At 40.6% G+C, this 20,342-nt stretch overlaps 1 protein-coding gene across 1 annotated transcript in view; it reads left to right on the top strand.

The window, feature by feature from the left end:
• ppp1r3ab (protein phosphatase 1, regulatory subunit 3Ab) overlaps window positions 1-20,342 on the top strand; it is a 58,094-nt gene that overhangs the window by 21,560 nt on the left and 16,192 nt on the right. Inside the window, exons 2-3 of the mRNA XM_043709539.1 lie at window positions 16,325-16,383; window positions 16,481-16,611. Of these exons, the coding sequence (XP_043565474.1) occupies window positions 16,325-16,383; window positions 16,481-16,611 (190 nt within the window). The remainder of the gene's footprint in view (window positions 1-16,324; window positions 16,384-16,480; window positions 16,612-20,342) is intronic.

Here is a 20,342-nt window from a genome sequence, read left to right as displayed (position 1 = left end):
TTCGGCCATGGGGCGGTGGCGTTGATTGGTGCAGGTGTCCCGGAGATGTACTCTAAAGTGCTCTGTGAGTAGGCGCTCAGTCTCCCCAATGTAGAGGAGACCACATCAAGAGCAACGGATACAATAAATGATGTGTGGAAATGCAGGTGAAACTTTGATGGATGTGGAAGGCTCCTTTGGGGCCTTGGATGGAGGTGAGGGGTGAGGTGTGGGCACAGGTTTTGCAATCCTGCGGAGGCAGGGGAAGGTGCCAGGACGGGAGGGTGGGTTGTTAGGGGGCGTTGACCTGACCAGGTAGTCGCAGAGGGAATGGTCTTTGCGGAAAGTGGATGGGGGTGGGGAGGTCCATCTGTAGGTGGTGGAAATGTCAGCGGATGATGCAATTTATGTGGATGTTAGTAGGGTGGACGGTGAGAACCAGGGGGGGTTCTGTCCTTGCTGCGGTTGGAGGGGTGGGGCTTGAAGGCAGAGGTGAGGGAAGTGGATGAGATGTGCTGGAGAGCATCATTGGCCACGTTGGAGGGGAAATTGTGATCTTTAAAGAAGGAGGGCATATGGTGTATTCTCTGGTGGAACTGGTCCTCCTGAGAACAGATACAGAGGAGACGGAACAATTGTGAATAAGGGATAGCATTTTCGCAGGAGGCAGTGTGGGAGGAGGTGTTATCCACAGCTATCCACCATTTCCACTCTACAAACTGACCCTACCACCAGAGATATATTTCCCTCCCCATCCCTATCCACTTTCTGTAAAGTCCATTCCCTTCACAACTATCTGGTCAGGTTCACGCCCCCTAATAACCCACCCTCCCCTCCCGGCACTTTCTCCTGCCACCTCTGGAATTGCAAAACCTGCACCCACACCTCCTCCATCATCTCCAACCAAGGCCTCAAAGGAGCCTTTCACATCCATTAAAGTTTCACCAGCACTTCCACTCCCATGTAATTTACTGTATCTGTTGCTCCCAATGCGATCTCCTCCACACTGGGGAGATGGGACGCCTACTCGCAGAGCGCTTCAGAGAACATCTCCGGGACACCCGCACCAATCAACTCCACCATCCCATGGCTGAACATTTCAACTCCCCATTGCCACTCCCTCATCACCTGACTCCTGGATCTTGACTCTGACTCCTCTAATCTTGACTCTGATCTCCAGCATCTGCAGTACTCACTTTCGCCAAGTTTAAATCTTGTGCTAATTTTTGTCTGCCAAGAGAAAGGATTAAAATGCTTAAAGCTAATGGTTTGCATGGATGTAATGGGGGAGACAGCAATGTAGTGATCATTTCACTGGACTGGTAAATCAGAATACCATGTTGAAGGTATGCGGAAAAGGGTTGAAATCCAATCATGGCAGATGGTGAAATTTGAATTTAGTAAAATTCTAGAATACAAAGCCAAACTAACGGTGACCAATATATTGATTGTCATAAAAATCCACCTGGCTCATTAATGTCCTTGGAGAATGGAGATCTGCTGCCCTTCCCTGGTCTGCCTATTTTTGACTCCAGACCCATAGCAATGTAATTTTTCTCACTGTTCTCTGGGCAATTAGGGATGAGTGATAAATGCCAACGATGCTCACATCCCATGAATGAATTTTAAAATGTCATGGCAATAACCTTGTTCTAAATCATAATTCTTTAAATTCTTGACACTTTGTCTTGATGCTTCTGAGGACACTTTAGAATGATATATGTATCTATGTTGCTGGAGGGATAAAAGAAAAACAATTTTGTGAGAACAGACTTAAATGGAAAAATTGCCTTTAAAATATTGATTGGACATATTTAAACCATTGGCACCTCAGCCTCTTTTATATCATCACCACGCACTCCCTCATCAACAGGACTGGCAAGTGGCCTTTTGTGATGACTTTACTGATGAAACCCGGTAAGAGTTCCAACATGTTGAAAGGCAAGATCTTACAACATAATAATGAGGCTTCATACCTGGCTCAAGTGTTCTCCCCCTCCCCAGCAGCTCCCCCCGTCCCATGACAACACACAAATACAAACAAAGCACCCGGAACAAACATCTCTATAAGACTGTTTTCTGTAGTTTTAAATTGATGGTTTCTTGAGATCTGACATTTCCGGACTAACATCGTTTAACATATATAAAATTAGTATATTTTGGAACTACCGCTTTAAATGAAGACTCTGTGAAGAGACTGTGAAGTTTGCCTCACAGTAGGATGGCTGGTTTGTTCGATAGCATAGGGGGGCTTGGATTGTTTTGCTGAGAAAATGGTGCAACAAATTTACACCAAGAGAACATTTCTGCAGGCTCTAGGCTTACCATTGGTTCACTCAAGTTTCCCACAGTCCCAGAAAGGGGTTAGAGGTATTGAATTTTTAAAAGGTCCCTGCAGTCTGTCCATTTACTTCTAAACTGAAAGGGAGCCAGGATCAATGATAGCTAATTAGCACTTCCATTGAGATGCAAGGCTAATTCATTTTACATCACCGTGGGGACAAATTCAGGGAAAGTTATTTTTAAGATCAAGTGATCCATTTCCTTACAAACCAATTAATATCCCAGGCAGACACCTGAAATTCTGTATGGTCAGCAGTGAAAAAAGACTGCTCAACTTTGAGGGATACCACGAACAGATGTAAAATGGAGTTAGTCTCAGGTCGAAGAGAAGCATACTTAGCAAAATTGCGGCACAGGGATGTCGGTGGAAGCCAGAAGCAAGCTTCAACTGCTTGTGAAAAGGACTATACTTCCGTGAAGAGTGCAAGGGGTGAGAAATATAAAAGGCATTCCCTCTTTTTGCTGCACAAAGTATAACTTGCCTAAAGAAGTAATGTTTAGTCAATAGTTTTTTTAAGTCATTTGTTACAGCAAATGTTTAGAGATTTTGATCATGGTGGCTCAGTGGTTAGCATTGCTGCCTCACAGCACCAGGGTCCCAGGTGCGATTCCAGCCTTGGCTGACTGTCTGTGTGGAGTTTGCACTTTCTCCCCATGTCTGCGTGGGTTTCCTCCAGGTGCTCTGGTTTCATCCCACAGTCCAAAGATGTGCACGCCAGGTGAAGTGGCCATAGTGTTAGGTGCATTAGTCAGAGGGAAATGGGTCTGGGTGGGTTACTCTTCGGAGGGTCGGTGTGGACTGGTTGAGCCGAAGGGCCTGTTTCCACACTGTAGGGAATCTAATCTAATAATCATCATTCTTTCGAAGTTCAAATTTCTTTTTAAAAGGTGTCTGTCTACAATGGTTATAAAGCTCAATTAACTTCCAAACCTCTTCCCTGCAAAATCTCCTCTGATGGCTTCAGTTGTCCCATCTCCAAGGCGAAGTTCCACGTACTTTCAATATATCTGTTGGCCCACTCAACATGACACAAAGATTCAGGCCTCAAAGTTACATTCAAAGAAAACACCCATCACAGCCATGTGTTTGAAACTGAAACCTGTATTAATGTTAGGAAACATACATTTAAAAATTCAAGAGGCAATGGTGACTCTTCTTACTGTGGATATAATGAGTTATGTGTAAATATATATTTGAATCATTTTCCTTACGTGTGTTGCATGGTCAGTACGCTGCAAGTTGTACAAAGTGATAAGTTCTTTTAAAAGTCTAACATTTCATTGATGATCAATAATGGTGCCATTTATTGCATGGCCTGGAAAGGAGCAGCATCTCTGAAAGTCTTGCCATATATAGCTTTTTAATTAAGGAATCTTTGTTAGGTTTTGAACCTGGTTGTCAAGGCAGTATGTGATGTTAAACCCTCACCATCCACCATAAGCTATTGTCTAAACAACATTCAAAGCTGGACCATTCATAGTGTGTGAACATAGAGCTCTGTGCAAGGCCTCATCAGCTTGTGGAGCATGTGTCACTGAGATATGTACAACTTGCTTACAAACCACAAATTTATATGGCTTTGACAAAACCATACGTGTAGGTTTGCATTCCAAGGGCCTGCAGCCTTTATGTTTCTGGGTGTTAAGTTCATGGGAATGTTGGCTGGCATGAATGGAGTGTGCTGTATCTCCTGGCACTTCCAGCATTACATTTATTGAGAAGGACAGCACCTTGCAGGGGTCTCACCTTTGTTGGAAATATGTTTCAATGAGGGTTTTAATGGGGTAACGTGGTGCATTGCTCCATCATCCTCGTATCTGCAGGTATAGCAGTGCCGGACATTCCCTTAGGTTCCCCCACCAGGCTCCTCCTCTTTTTCATTTGGAGGTCTGAAGCTCCTCCATTTCTTGCTTGCAGATTGTTCACATCTTTGCTGCACAGGTTTGTGTAGGGCACGGTGGATCCCAGTGATCCAGAGAATATCTGCGGTGCATCATGCAGCCCTCCACCAAAAAACTCCAGACAGAGAATCGTCATCTTGAGCAGTCCATTGGTTTGACTGCTGCCCTTGTTGAGGCAGGGGCAGCTTTGCACCTTTCCCTACTGGCCTTGGTGATTCCACATAGGTATTATGAGAAGGTCCTTTTTAGATATCCCCTTTCCCCTGTAGAGGTGAGACATCCCTGCAGTTGCTGAAGGGAAAGTAAACAGTTCCAGCACCTGAGAGTCCAGTGTACACTTGCAGAATTCAATTCCAGTGATTGCAAACCAAATTAAGAAAGTGAAAATTATTTTAGTTAGTGAATATTCAGAGGAACTCATAGCTGAACGTATGGGTAATGATTTATCCCTTGTAATTGAAGAAATTTCTTGATGTTACCAAATCTCACAACTCTTGCTGCCTGGATCTTAGGGTCTGTGATGAATGTCATAAATTAATTTGGACTGTTCGTACAAGGCATTGGTGATCACCCTGATGTATTTGTGAGTGGCTGACTGCAAGATGCTACACATGTCATCAGTGAAATCTTGGAATGATCCAGTGACACAGAAATTCAATGCTGCTGTTAATTTTAAAGCTAATGGCATCAAATTACCTCCCAGACCATGAGAACCCAGGTCTTCCTGAAGTAGCTGACATAGGCTAGTAACAGAATCCCTTGACATCATTAGCCATCTCCCACATTGGCTCCACCTGCAGTATATTTGATTACATGCATTGCTTGACATCTCACTGGCCCCTGGTTTCCATCGTCCTAAACAGCCCGGCCCTTTGCTGGCATCCCTTTTTCTATTCTAGTCATTGTTGCACTTGGTCCTGGACTTCCAAATGCCATTTACTTTCCAGGTGGACCACAGCTTAGAGAAGCGCTCTGTCCACTTGATCCATCTTGTCTGCCTGAGCTGAACTGCAGATGCAAGGGAGGCAAAAATCTGGTCAGCACAGTCATTATGGTCCTCCCTGCTGACTTAGGAGTTTTCAATTAGTGGAAAGCCATGTGGTTTGTTTCATCCAAATTCTGGTCTCCACAGCACTGTGTACATCTCTATCCTTGACCTAAACTACAGACCTTCACATTATCTCAGCTATGTCTGTGAATAGTCCTACCTTGATCCGAGAGGTGGAAGCCAATCACCTTGCATACTCACTCAGTCACCTTTGTTTTAAAAAAATTCTCAAGGTCAGGTTCGTAGGAGAGTAGTCTGACACAGAACAAACGACCAAGAGGCGAGTCTGCTAGAATATGAGCATTTTATTCCCCGCAGCGTCGCCACAACCAGGTCTCATACTTACAACGGGTCTGGCTTATACTCACTCTACATGTTACCGGAACTGGGAGCCGTCAGTTCTCGTAGAGCGGTTGCCAACAACCCACGCTCGGCGGTTAAACGTAACCCCGGAGCAGACTCACCGAACTGGAGACTTTTCCAGCTGATATACTCTTTTCCAGATATAAACATTCATGTGAACAGCAGAGCAAGGCTAAAAAACACATTCCATTCTGGTTACATACAGATAAGAAGATTCACACGGGGAGGTGTGTAATAAGATTCACACGGGACTAAGCAACACCTCCATTCCGGTTAGATTCACACATGTATTGGGACATAATTTTTAACCGTTTCACCACATTCCACTGCTTGGCCCAATACATGTGTTACATTATGATTCACACATGTATTGGGACATAATTTTACACCACAACCTTTCACCCTCGTTCTATCATACTTACCTTGGCTTTATTGACCTTTGAGTTAGCACCAACATGCTTGATTAACTTTCATTTACCATTGATTTGCCTCCCTCAGCCCACTTTTGGGTATCTGGATTGCACCTCCCACGTCCTCTCGTGTCCTTGACCTGCCACCACAATTATCGAACCTTCCTCCAAGACATATCACTTGTCCTCTGTTGCAATCAACTCTCAAGATCTAATCGTTCACCTTCCTTCTACACCATAGGATCTCACCCACAATCATGCTTGGCCTCCTGTTAGTAGGAAATGAGACTCTGTGTAATTCAGCATCTTCCCTCTGCCAAAGTGACCACTGCAGGTGCATTATGAACCCCAACCCTCACTTGGTCATCTCTGTCTTGCACCATCACCAACTGATATCAATCCATCATCTGTATGGCCTAACAAAGCTCCCATTGAAAGAAAAGGCCTCCTGTACATTTCAGTATTACCAGAAAGATTACCTCACTTGCTGAATACAAAGTGTAGCCAGTTGTGCATCTAAAAACATGTTTCTCATTTGCTGCAGAGTTCATTGCAAAGGAATTATTTAATCTGATGAAATGCTATTTTAATAAAGTATTTATCAAATGCAGGTGCATTAAAATTAGCCACAAAATTCTGATCAACTGTAGCTGTAATTCTCTGCTTTACAAACTCTAACTCTTGCCTCCTGCCCCATAAAGTGCACTCACTAGTTGCAGGCAGCACAAACTTCTGGCTACAGAATATGATGACAAACCCTGTTAAAACTAAGAGCAATTGTGGACCATTAAGCCATAGCCTTTATTTTTGTCATTCCCCTTTCACCAATAATCCTGAATTTAGTTTGGAAAAAAGTTTTCATATCAAGGACAAATAAACCCTTGATATGGTTCTGTTTCTTTAAAAAAAGTTTTCTGAAAGATAATCACCACTGCTATTTGTTCAAGCAGTTTCAGAATGATATTTATGTCTTACTAATATCTTAAATTAACTAAAACTAATATCTTAAATTAACTAAAATGCTGGAAATCTGAAACAAAAACAGAAATTGCTGGAGAAACTCAGCAGATTATGTTGCAGCTGGTGAGGCCACACCTAGAGTATTGCATGCAGTAATACCTTGAGTATTATTGAGAAAGGATATATTAGCACTAGAGGGGATGCAGAGGATGTTCACTAGATTGACTCCAGAGTTGCAGGGGTTGGCTTATGAGGAGCAACTGAATAGACTGGGATTATATTGTTTGGAATTTAGAAGAATGAGGGGTGATCTTATAGAAACATATAAAATTATGAAGGGAATAGATAAGATAGAAGTAGAGAAGATGTTTCCACTGGCAGATGAAACTAGGACAAGAGGGCATAGCCTCAAAATTAGAGGGAGCAGATTTAAGACTGAATTGAGAAGGAACTTCTTCACACAGATATTTGTGAACCTGTGAAATTCCCTGCCCAGTGAAGTAGTTGAGGTTTCCTCAATACATGTTCTTAAAGCTAAGGTGGATAATTTTTTGAACAGTAAAGGAATTAATGGTTATGGTGAGGGGGTGGGTAATTGGAGCTGAGGCCACAGGAAGATCAGCCATGATCTTATTGAATGGTGGAGCAGGCTTGAGGGATCAGATGGCCTACTCCTGCTCCTAGTTCTTATGTTCTTGTTTTGATCATAGGTACTGTGGCCTGTTGTCAGAAAAGGATAATTAGGAATAATATTCATTGAATAGAATTTCTCATCACCACTGGTTATCCTTCAGTTTCATTTTAAATTCAAAAATTAAATTGAGCTTTAATTTAATTCACTTTGATATTCTAATTGGCCTAAGGATATTGCAGCATGTTACTACTAAGAATTGAAAGATCAATTAAACTAATGCCTTAACAACCTATAAAATAACTTGGGATTATAGAGTCATAGAGATATATAGCGTGGAAACAGACCTTTCAGTCAAACTCGTCTATGCCAACCAGATATTCTAAATTAATCCAGCCTCTTTTGCCAGCATTTGGCCCATATCCCTCTAAACCCTTCCTATTTGTACACCCATACAGGTGTCTTTTAAATGTTGTAATTGTACCAGCCTCCATTTCCTCTGGCAACTCATTCCACACATGCACCACCCTCTGCATGAAACGTTGTCTCTTAGGTCTCTCTTAAATCTTTCCCCTTTCATCTTAAACCTATGCCCTCTAGATTTGGACTCCCTTACCCTGGGAAAAAGACCTTGGCTATTCACCCTATTGATGCACCTTATGATTTTATAAACCTCTATCAGATCACCCCTCAGTCTCCGACGCTGCAGGAAAAACAGCCCCAACCTATCTAGCCTCTCCCTATAGCTCAAACCCTCCAACCCTGACAACATCCATGTAAATCTTTTCTGAAAACTTTCAAGTCCCACAACATCCTTCTTTTATCACTGAGACCGGAATTGTCATGCAGTATTCCAAAAGTGGCCAAACCAATGTCTTGTGCAGCTATAATATGACTTCCCAACTCCGATACTCAATACACTGACCAATAAAAGCAAGCGTACCAAACACCTTTCTTCATTATCCTGTCTACCTGGGATTCTACTTTCAAGGTACTATTGAATAGCAAGTGATAGTGCATGATACTGGAAAGTTTTTGGAAGTAGGAAAAAAATATTATTCAATTGAATTTTCTTTGCACAAACCACTTTTACTAGTGTTATTAATGTACAACCTTCCAAAATAAATTACTTTGGACAGTTTTAAGTTAATAGACTACCAATACAGATGTGCCTCAAGGGAACCAATTGTATTGAATGGTCCTTATTTGTATGTACATGGGTCGAATGTGTGTTTATGTTATGACCAACATACTGTTTTTTGGTGACTTTATCAAATTGACACTCAGAGTCATAGAGATGTACAGCACAGAAACAGACCCTTCAGTCCAACTCGATCATGCCAACCGGATATCCCAACCCAATCTAGTCCCAACTGCCCATATCCCTCCAAACCCTTCCTATTTATATACCCTTCCAGATGCCTTTTAAATGTTGCAATTGTACCAGCCTCCAGCACTTCCTCTGGCAGCTCATTCCATACACACACCAACCTCTGTATAAAAACTTTGCCCCTTCGGTCTCTTTTATATTTTTCCCCTTTCACCCTAAACCTATGCCCTCTAGTTCTGGACTCCCCCACCCCAAGGAAAAGACCTTATCTATTTACCCTATCCATGCCCCTCATGATTTTACAAACCTCTTTAAGGTCACCTCTCAGCCTCTGATGCTCCAGCGAAAGCAGCCCCAGCCTATTCATCCTCTCCCTATAGCTCAAATCCTCCAACCCTGGCAACATCCTTGTGAATCTTTTCTGAACCCTTTCAAGTTTCACAACATCCTTCCAATAGGAAGGAGACCAGAATTGCAAATGAGCCTTCTCTCCTGTCCAACATAATGGAGACTTGGGCAGGGGCCACTTTGCACTGAAGCAGTAACTGTTATTGCAGCCTAATGTCTTGGCCTGCATGACAAATTAAAAATGTTTAAAGATACATTCTCATCTGTTCTAACTGCAGACCCTATATTGCAATTGGAGTTAAATGATTTTCCTATAGATAGAATATATAATACAATTTATTTTAGGTTCCTTCTTTACTCTGGCAAAACAAAATGCAACCGAAAATGAAATTAGTAAAGCTATTGTATGGTATGTCGAACTTTAAAGATCAGGATGAAAGGGAACACTCCTGGATAGAATGTCAGAGGAAAGAATGTAGATGAAAGAGTTAGATATTTACATTCCGGTGTCCCAAGATGCTATTTGAGAAGTGTCCGAGCAAAAAACTCGAATTCTGTGTTGGAGCTAGCATCTTTTCGAAGCAAATGAAAATAGTTCTTCATTTTCTATCAGTATGGGATAGTAAACAGAGTAAAAATGCTTGATGCCTCAAAACCTCAGATCTGAAACTACACACAAAGATGCTGGCAAAAATAAAATCAGCAGTATAGGGCAGCATGGTGGCTAAATGGTTAGCACTGCTACCTCATAACACCAGGAACCTGGGTTCAACTCCAGCTTTGGGCCACTATCTGTTTGGAGTTTGCACATTCTCCCCATGTCTGAGTGCTCCAGTTTCCTCCCACAGTCCAAAGATGTACAGTTTAAGTGAATTGGCCATGCTGAATTGCCATAGTCTTCAGAGATGTGTAGGTTAGGTGCATTAGTCAGGGATAAATGTGAAGTAATAGGGTAGGGAAATGTGTCTGGGTGGATTACTCTTTGAAGAGGTGGAGTGAACTTGTTGGACCCAATGGCCTGTTTTCCACACTGATGGGATTCTATTCTATACATTTTAATACCCACCAGGAGCTGTTCCAACAGCTTTTAATGGAGGCTCATGGATGTAACCAACCCAAAATTTAATTGGCATGATATGTTTTTATGTACAAATAATTGTACCTTTTATATGGGGCTGTTTATCAGTCTAATATATTGTACATTAAAGTTGTTTTAGACTTATGAAAGGAGCATTCATATTTATCAATGCCACTGCATCTCATGACTTACCACAATAGTTCAACTCTAATTTTGTGATCTAATTATAATCAAAACAAACCTAGCTTATTCTCAGAAATTGACAACAGGCATATATCACCTCTACTGATTATAAGCTTAATAATATTGAAAGTTAAAAATTATTAGCAGCACAGATAAATATCAAATTCATAAACACAGTTATTCAATGCACATCTAAAATTTCTCAGGGATATTTCACAAAGTCTGTTCTTTAAGAAAATAGGTCCTGTTTATAAAAATCATATGCGTGAATTCATTTTGGATAAAGAAACCTGTTTGAGGCTCTGCATAAGCCTATTTGGAGTTTAATAATAACTATTCTAAGTGCAGTCTGCTGATACTGAGAGGGCAGTATGACAACAGAATTCATTTTATGCAAAATGACAGATGGCTAAAGATAAAGAGATAGCAGAAAATATTTGCTTTGGATTTAGCAGGGAATTAGAACAGGTGAACATGACATTAAAGGATGAGTAATGAGGGAAGTGCATTTGAGTTTTTAAAATAACATATTAAATAAACTATTCAGTCCCAAAAAAGTTAAAACCCTTGGTTTGGATGGATTACCTCTATGCATTGTACGTAATTTAGGACAGTCATAGTAGGGAAAATGTTAGAAAATACTTTTTGTGCCTGAGGACTGGAGGATAGCTTTTTAAATATCCAGATGTAGATACTAAATCCCTACAGTGCAGAGGGAGGCCATTTGGCCCATTGAGTCTGCACTGCCCCACCGTAGAGTATCCCGGCATTATGAGGCAACAATGCTAACCACTATGCCACCGTGCTGCCCTATATATCTCTAAATCTAAAAGAGAGAGGGAAGGAAACATGTCTAGAAAATTAGAGATTAGCCAGCTGCATATAAGCAGGAGGAAAAATAATGGAATTCCTACTTAGAATAGAAGAAGGTGTAGAAATGAAAAATTAAAAGGGAGAATCTTATGTGACCAACCTGCTTGAGCTGACAGAGAGAACATATGTGATATTGCAGTAAATATAATTTGCCTGGATTATCAGAAAACCTTCAATAGGATCCCTCATAATATACTGATTGTTATGATTAGTGAGTGTATAGTTAGAGACAAGTGGCAGAACGGGTTGCTAACTAGCTTTAAGATGGTGAGCATGGATGGTTTGAGTGATAAAGAAAGGCTGGATAGGCTGGGACTTTTTTCACTGGAGCGTAGGAGGTAGATAGGTGACCTTATATCGGACCTTTATAAAATCATGGGGGGTATAGAAGGGTTAATGGTAGGTGTCTTTTCCCTAGCATGGGGAAATGAGGGGTATAGAAGGGTTAATGGTAGGTGTCTTTTCCCTAGCATGGGAAATTTCAAGACACCAGGGGTGTATTTTTATGCTGAGAGGAGACAGATTTAAAAAAGACATAATAGATAGGTGACCTTATATCGGACCTTTATAAAATCATGGGGGGTATAGAAGGGTTAATGGTAGGTGTCTTTTCCCTAGCATGGGGAATTTCAAGACACCAGGGGCGTATTTTTATGCTGAGAGGAGACAGATTTAAAAAAGACATAAAGGGCAAATTACTTAGGGTGGTTCGCATGATTTGAAACGTCTCCGGAAAACTAGTTCCCATTCAGCTGTCAAGAGGCTGCCTTTCTTCACAGGTTGTGTTTAGGTCACCACTGGGCAACTGCTATTCAGACTTGGAGAGAGCCCTTAATGAACCCCTTTATAAAACGGTTCCCTTTATATGTGATCTGCCATTATCCCAGCTTGCCTTGGGATGGGGCCATTTTTGAATGCTGCAAAGCACTGCAGCATACAAAGTATCAAGGCGAGAGACAGTTTCTGCTGACTAGGAGTCAAGGATGAGGAGGTAAAATCTAAAACTTAGAACCAGACATAGTGGACTGAATTTTCCCAGAAATAGGCTGAGTGTCATTTTTGGCAAGTAGCCCTTCCACTTTATGTACACTGTGAAAAGCTGTTCCTGTCTGGCCGTTCCTGACTTGGTGGATGGCTCGTCTTTAAAAATGGCAGCAGGTAATCCTGGCACTGATGAGTACTTCAGCCACTGGCAAGAGGCAAGATAGAATGAGTGAGGCACTATAGAGGCATGGTGCATAGCTAATGAGGCGGACTGTGGAGAATAGCATGAAGAAAACCATAAAATTTTCTCAAGGAGCGAGGGAAACAAAAAAATGGTTCTGAAGGCACATAAATGACATTTCATTGTAAATACAAGCTCACATTCATAAATGAAATGCTATTTGAGAATCAAGCTTCAGGTTATAAATTCTTAGCATCATGCCATCAGAGAACACTGTCTAAGGGAGTGCTACTCTTTCCCTGATGCGCAGTGTAATTTAAAACTTTCTCATTGTTCAATGTGGGACCATCAGATACTGGGACGTCTTCAAATAATTGAAAATGTTCACTTTTACTCAACAACAACAAAAGTGAAGAAAAGTCAAATAAACAAAAGTTGTATTTGATTTTGAGAATATGCAAAGACTGCTTGCCTTTCAAGCAGCAGCAATTTTATAGTCAATAATTAAGTGATCACTGCACCCTGCTCACATCTATTGGAAACGGAAGTCAATTAAGTCCTGTCAGACTTATTATATCTGACACCACAGTGCTTCATCATGTGGAAGGTGATGTTCTTCCTGCTCACTGTCCTCCTCAGACGACTACTACTAATCTCTGAACTCTTCAGAGTCCATCATATCCCCTCTGTGGCTGCTGTAGTTGTACACTGTTTGGAAAGTGCTGCGAGGCCTCTTGTCCCATTTCCAACAGCTCCCCCCCAATCAATGAAGAAAGGCAATGTGGCAGATAGAAGTATCTTGGTGAGTACTTTCAGTTCAAGAGTAGAGAAAATCTGGGCCTTTGTGCAGTCTAAAAGATCTTGTATTGACACCTTTGATCAATTCCAATTCCCAGAGACAGCAATGATTAAGCTACAACGAGCAATGACTTGTCAAGATTGATTGTGGTGTGGGGGTTAAATAAAAAATAATAAAAAAAAGAAAAAATCAACAGGGATTACTCCAACTCTATTTTGATTTAGAAAAAAAGAAGAGAAAAAAAATAAATAAACAGGAGATTGCTGGGGATAAAATAAGCACTACTGCACTTAGGTGGTAGTGTGGGGGTTAATAAAAAAAAATATAGAAAAAAAAAAGAAATAAACAGGAGTGTCAAATTAGCACTACTGCAGTTAGGCGGAGAAAAAAAGATTGATTGTGACTAGGCTTTGTATCTCACACAGTTGGACACTACATGCATCTCATATGCAGGGTACTATGATTACTGATGACTTCAAGCTTCAAGTGAACGCGTCAGATCAATGCAGTTATCCTTTGAAAGGCCTCACATCCAATACAACTAGAATCTGTGTGCTCAGAAAGAAAACAGCAATTGACTCCATTCACTCCAAGTGCAATTACAGCTATTTTTCATTTTCATTGCACATGTATGATTTTCAGGAGCATGGAAGGCAAGTCATGTTTTACATAGTAAGTCACAGGCTCAGCCTAGTAATCACGAGGCCCTCCAAAGCCTCCATGTTTCTTTCTTCCTTGCACTCCCTGTCAAACCCCATGTTCGATATGTTCCTACATACCTCTTGGAATTGCCACTTAATCTCCTAACATTAATTCTGGAGCACCGGCCCTACAACTTAGTCAAGCCAACCATCATTTTCAACTGCCCCTGTTGAGGCCAGCATGGCTGTGACTGACGACACCCCCTCCTGTATTAACCTGTGTCCTCCAGTGCACTATAGTCTCTCCCTTTTCTGTTGAGATTCCCCATTTGTCCCCTCTGTGACACAGTAAGCTGCCTCAAATCGCCAGAATTGATTTCTCCGAATTTCCCTACCACAACCGTAACTTCTGATCACCTGCCCTGGCTTTCATTGAGCTGACCCTCAGGACTGACCATGGCTTGACCCCTGACCTATTTGGACAGACAGCCCTGACTATTTGATGATTGGACCCTTGACTGATCTCTGTGAAGCTCCCCAACTGACTGACTAATGACTCATGGATCTGTCATGAGGCACTCACCATGTGGGGTAATCACACAGCAAACTCCATTGGGTTTACACATAGATACTCCCCTGTCCTCAAAGACACCGAATGACTTGATTTGAATGATTTATTATCATTTGTACTTTGCAAAAGTGAAAAGTGTAATATGTTGCCACACTCCGGCTAAATCACACGGAGGGATCTGGCACCAATAAGGATAGTCCCAGCAGGAAGGAATGTCTCTGCCCTTGATGAGGACTAGGTAAGGGTCACATTAGGTTTCATTTCTATCAGGCTACCTGAATATGGCCGTGGCAGGGTTGCCACTGGTTTTTGGCCAGTAGACAGGTAGGCTGCTGCTGCAGTTATTAAATTGGAAATGCACAGACAGTCATTATGTAAACTTACTGTGAAAGACAATAATGGATTGTTTTTGTCCACTATTGGGGAGATCAAAACAAGGATCTTGTTGAAGAACATTAGTTCAAATGATTGTTTTATCCTTAGTTGGGAATATAATGTATAAATTTATATCCATTATCACTAATTTCATGTGTGACATTTTCACACATCAACAATAATATCACAAAGGGAAAAATATATCAATCTGTTCATATTATTTGGCACTGCATGTGAATATGTTCCTTCCCTATGAAATAGAAGCAGCTTTTCGAAGATCTGAGCTGTTATTTTATCCCAAATGATTTGGCTAATTGAAAGTCTGTTATATTTTGACAAGCTGACTTGCAGGAAGCTTTAAAGTTAATATTGTCTCACCTGACAATTGGCAACAGGAAGTCGAAGAGACAATTGAGACTTGAGCAGTGGAAGGGTTTAACTGAAATTCAGAGAGTGTAGAGATGACAGTTTATCTCCTTGCTGGATACTTTTAATGTTAATATCGCCAGCATCAATTGCAGTACTCTGCTTGGTATTCATGAGAGGTGGAAATCAGTTTTAAGTACTAGAGGGAGTTTGTCATGTTGAATCTGGAGGCAATTAGACCTCCAGTACTTAGCATATGATTTAAACTGCTTTGAGACTTACAACTAAGGTATGGATTTAAACTTGTTGCTATTAGTATCTAAGGTTCAGTTAGGCATGATGACGGTCTTTTCCTTTTGATGGCACTTTGTAGAAGCAGGACTAGACTTCTGTCTGCTCCTTTGAAGCTGACATAAACCCAGAGAATTTTCATGCATTGGGGAGGTCATTTTGCCTGCGAGGCAGAATCTTATTGGATTCTGTCATGAAGAAGGAGTGTGCAAGTTCTGGAAACTGGAGCAAGGAAAGCTGTTGGTGGAATGGACAAGTGCTGCAGCCTCAAACCCAATGGCAAGAAAATGCAGAAAAAATCTTCAAGGATAGAGAAACATAGTCCTTTTGTTGGCCTCATCCTTCACTGACACAATTCGGGACTTATCAACAGTAAAAATCAGTTGTCGGACATTTTCTAGCAAATAGTTTGCGGGAGCAGTGGAACTAAGGACAGATGGGAGAAAAATGGAGCAAAAAACTGTGGTCTGTCTCTTTAAATTCAGAGAAGGGAAAACCAAGAGTTGACTGAAAGGAATGGAGGGTCACTGACCTGATACCATATGGGATCACAGTGTGAAGTCCAGACCTCTGGTTAAAATAACATTCCTAAAGTTTGATCTGGTTAAATTTTAATCAAGAAACTTTATATGATATAACTCTAATATAAATTATGTCTTTTTTTAAAGCAAAGAGAACCTGGAAACACCTGATGATGATGGCTATACAGTAGGACAAAGTACCAAAGGTATAAATTATTTCTTTTTAAGCTGCTTACATCTATGATTATTAAAGCTAAAGAGCTGCCCATGATAAATTACTGATATTGTTCTGAATTTACCCAGACACAGCCCAGCAGGAAAATAGGGAGACACCTTTGGAAATGAACAAATTGATGCATTTGAATACCGAAAGCATATTTGATGATAATCCAGAACAAAAAGAAGAAAGAAGTAAACAACTACTAGACACGCAGGTATGAAGTAGTCATTCACTGCTCTTTGTATATTTACACTTTGATCCAATTTTACCTTTTTCTCCTTCCTCCTGGGATGAAATGCTGATTTCAGCAGGGAAAGTTGACAAAGGAGTCATTCCCTCAACTACTCAGGCCTAGGTGTTCATGGCAAAATTGGTGGCCCCAATGCTGGGAATTCTGTCCGCATTTCCAGCATCAGCTGTTTTTGCTGGGGCAGGATAAGTGCACAGATAGTAATCCCCTGTACCTAACGTGGCCAGCTCCATTGCATGGTTAGGCATATCATAGCACCACCATCCCAAACGCCACCCCATACACAATTATCAAGGAATTTCTGGATGAATCGAAGTTCACCCCTTAGATGAGTCTAAATTTGGGAAACTTAGAAGGGCTATGTTGGAAAGGTCTTACATGTGTCCTTCTTTCATCATAATCAAAATGCCTGTCCAGCTGCTTCGACTGAAACAGTTCTCAGCCTCATTATGAATGTTTGGCTGAACTCCAAGACACTCAATTGCTTTAGCTCAGCAAGATATTCTGTTTTGGAAACCGAGTAAAATGTTTACTTTGCTTGATTGCAATCTTTATGTGGTTATAATTAAGTTATTTTTATTGTGCTCCTTTATCAATGTTGAACATTTATTTGAATAATATTAAGGAATATGAAAGTGCTTAAAACTTCTGTTACCGATACTGATTGACACATTGTTGAGGGTGCAGGGACAACAGTTTTTTCAAAGAAGATTTTCAAATGGGTGTTTTATTTCTCAGCATTTCAATACTTGCCATTGTTATTATGTGGACATTGATTCTCCACATAGAACAACATTGGTGAATGGGCGTATAGGGAGCAGGGAGGACATGTTTGGAGCAATGTGGGTGGATGAGGCAGGAGTGGGGACTACAGGACATAATCACTTTTAATGCAATTGGAACAAAGTCCCAGAGAACTGAGGAGCCCTTTCTAATCAATGTGCCTTGGCACCTGCCATCCATGTGGCTGCCTATGATTTACTTGCTGGGTTGGTGGACTCGACTCTATCCTGTCCGAGCCCTTCCTGAATAAGATTAGAAATAATGGAACCTTCTAAACTGAAATAAGTCTCCCAAGTCAGAAAATCTCGCCAGCCCAAGTCACTAACTTCAGTAGCAAAAGTATCGTCCCCAGTTTCTCCACAACAAAATGATATGCATCTTGTTTCACCTAATGTTATTACCGAATAAGTCAAATTTGGCTTGACAAATATTTTTTGTAATTTGACAATGTGATCTTACAATGAAGCACACGCATGCAATACTTCAGATCAGGTTTAATAATAAAACATAAGGTTATTACACAAGGTAAAATAGAATAAAACAAACCATTGACACAAAGTTAAAGATTTTGAAACAAACAGTGAAATATAATCCCATACGTCCCAAAAAAAGCACTCCTTTACTGTACTCACACTGGAAATTCATCTCCTTCTGTGTTTATATGGAAAGCTTGATTTAACAAACACAGAGAATGCTGAAGAAACTCAGCATGTCAGGCAGCATCTGTGGAGAGAGAGAGAAAAACAGAGTTGTAGAGTCATAGAGATGTGTAGCACTTTCAGTCCAACTCATCCATGCTGAACAGGTATCCTAAATTAATCTAGTGACATTTGTCAGCATTTGGTCCATATCCCTCTACGTGCTTCCTATTCATATACCCATTCAGATGCCTTTTAATTATACCTGTCTCCATCACTTCGTCTGGCAGCTCATTCCATGCACACACCACCCTTTGTGTGAAAAAGTTGTCCCTTTGGTCCCTTTTAAATCTATACCCTCTAGTTCTGGACCCACCCAACCCAGGGAAAAGACCTTGTCTATTTACCTTATCCACGTCTCTCATGATTTTACAAACCACTATAAGGTTACCCCTCAGCCTCCAATGCTCCAGAGAAAACAGCCCCAACCTATTCAGCCTATAACTGAAACCCTCCAACCCTGGCAACCTGCTTGTGAATCTTTTCTGAACCCCTTCAAATTAACGTTTCAAGTCCACAATGACTCTCCTTATGAGTTTAATTTTACTGTGGCTTCAATTCTTTATTTTGAAAATCTGGTTGTCTCTTCTTGGAACCTTCATAAAACTAATCGTTGACTTTCCCAGCTTGAGAAAAAAAGAATTAGAATGAGAATTAGCTTTATTGTCATGTACTCAAATGAGTACAGTGAAAAGTTGACAAATTGTTGCCTCTTATGGTGCCATCTTAGGTACAAAGGTACATATTCTTAGGAGGAGAACAATTAGAAATATAAAGAAATAAAAAGTCCAGCATCATTTCTTCAGAGTTATAAGCAAATACTTTTGGTCCTGAACTGTTAAACTAAACATATTACACTAAGATAACTAATTTCTTAATAGCTCTAGACTTCTTTGTTTGCTCCGGGCTAACTGTTTTACACATTCATCTTCAGTCGAGACTTCTGCAAACTGCCCAAGCTCTAACTGAAAAGCTCTGTGAGGTCTCCCATAAAATCCAAAAAGAATTCCAGAATCCTCTGTCTGACAACCTAATGTACTACACGGTTTATTCTGTTTGCTTGTAAACTCTCCCAATGCAAACAAAACCCAATTATTGTCTGGGCAGTCTCTGTCCAATACTGTGTTTAAAAGAAATCACTGTGATTACAGAAGTACTGACAAATTAATAATTAAACTCCCTCAAAAAACAGACAAAATTTATATACCATTACTTTAAAGTTCAAAAATATAAAGTAACTTATATTAAAATATATGTCAATCGCACAGCTTATAACACGCTGGGAAATCCATGACTGTGAAACCTTACTATGAAATAGTGAACCACATTCATTTGTCATTAATTTCCAGCTCTTTATTGAGGTGTTTCAAGTGACACTCGACTGTGAGACTACTAGGCGTCCAAACAAAGTAAAGACTTTTATCTACCATAAGCACATGGAAATACAGCTTGTGAGAGACAGTTCAGTAAACAAAGCTTTCTTTACATTCTTGCACACTCAGCAGTCTACCAGTTATCATAATGTTTTGTATTGTTTATGGTCATTACTGTTGATGTCTCATTTGAAGGTAGGACCAGTCCCAAGTTAGGTTCAATGCTTCAGTTCTGTTGAAGAGTCATCAGATTCGAAATTTAACTCAGCTTTCTCTCCACAGATACTGCCAGACTTGCTGTGTTTCTCCACAATATCTGTTTTTGTTTCAGATCTCCAGTATCTGCAGTTCTTTGTTTAGAGTTAAATGCTTTCTATTTAGATGCTAATCAAGCTCCTACTGTCCATTGACCACAAACCTTGACGCTTGCAAATAGGTTCCCATTGACAATGGTTATCTAACTTTAATGTTAATGAGTTCCTATTTTGACATACATTGTACATCTATATATTTCTTTAATTGCCTAATTAATTCTAGTACCAAATAAGCACACAATTCCCTCCTTTTGGCTCTTAGCTGTGCTCACGAAAGCTATGACGTATCATGACAATCAAACCTTGAGGTGGAACTTGAACATAAAGCTTCTGGCCCAGAGATAGTGACACAACCACTGTGTCCCAAGACCTCCATATTAGTCATCATCCAGTACTAAAAACGGTGATGGTCAAGTGTCCAATTTTCTTTCCACACATCAGTCACATCTACCCTCTATTAATTTATATATTGGATGGAGTTAAAAGTTGATCCTCAGCTTGATTGATTGCATTATGAACGCACTTTT

Source organism: Chiloscyllium plagiosum, chromosome 19 (assembly GCF_004010195.1).
Source record: "Chiloscyllium plagiosum isolate BGI_BamShark_2017 chromosome 19, ASM401019v2, whole genome shotgun sequence".
Taxonomy (NCBI): domain Eukaryota; kingdom Metazoa; phylum Chordata; class Chondrichthyes; order Orectolobiformes; family Hemiscylliidae; genus Chiloscyllium; species Chiloscyllium plagiosum.
Note: the sequence above shows the minus strand (reverse complement) of the source record. Positions and strands in the feature narration are given on the sequence as shown.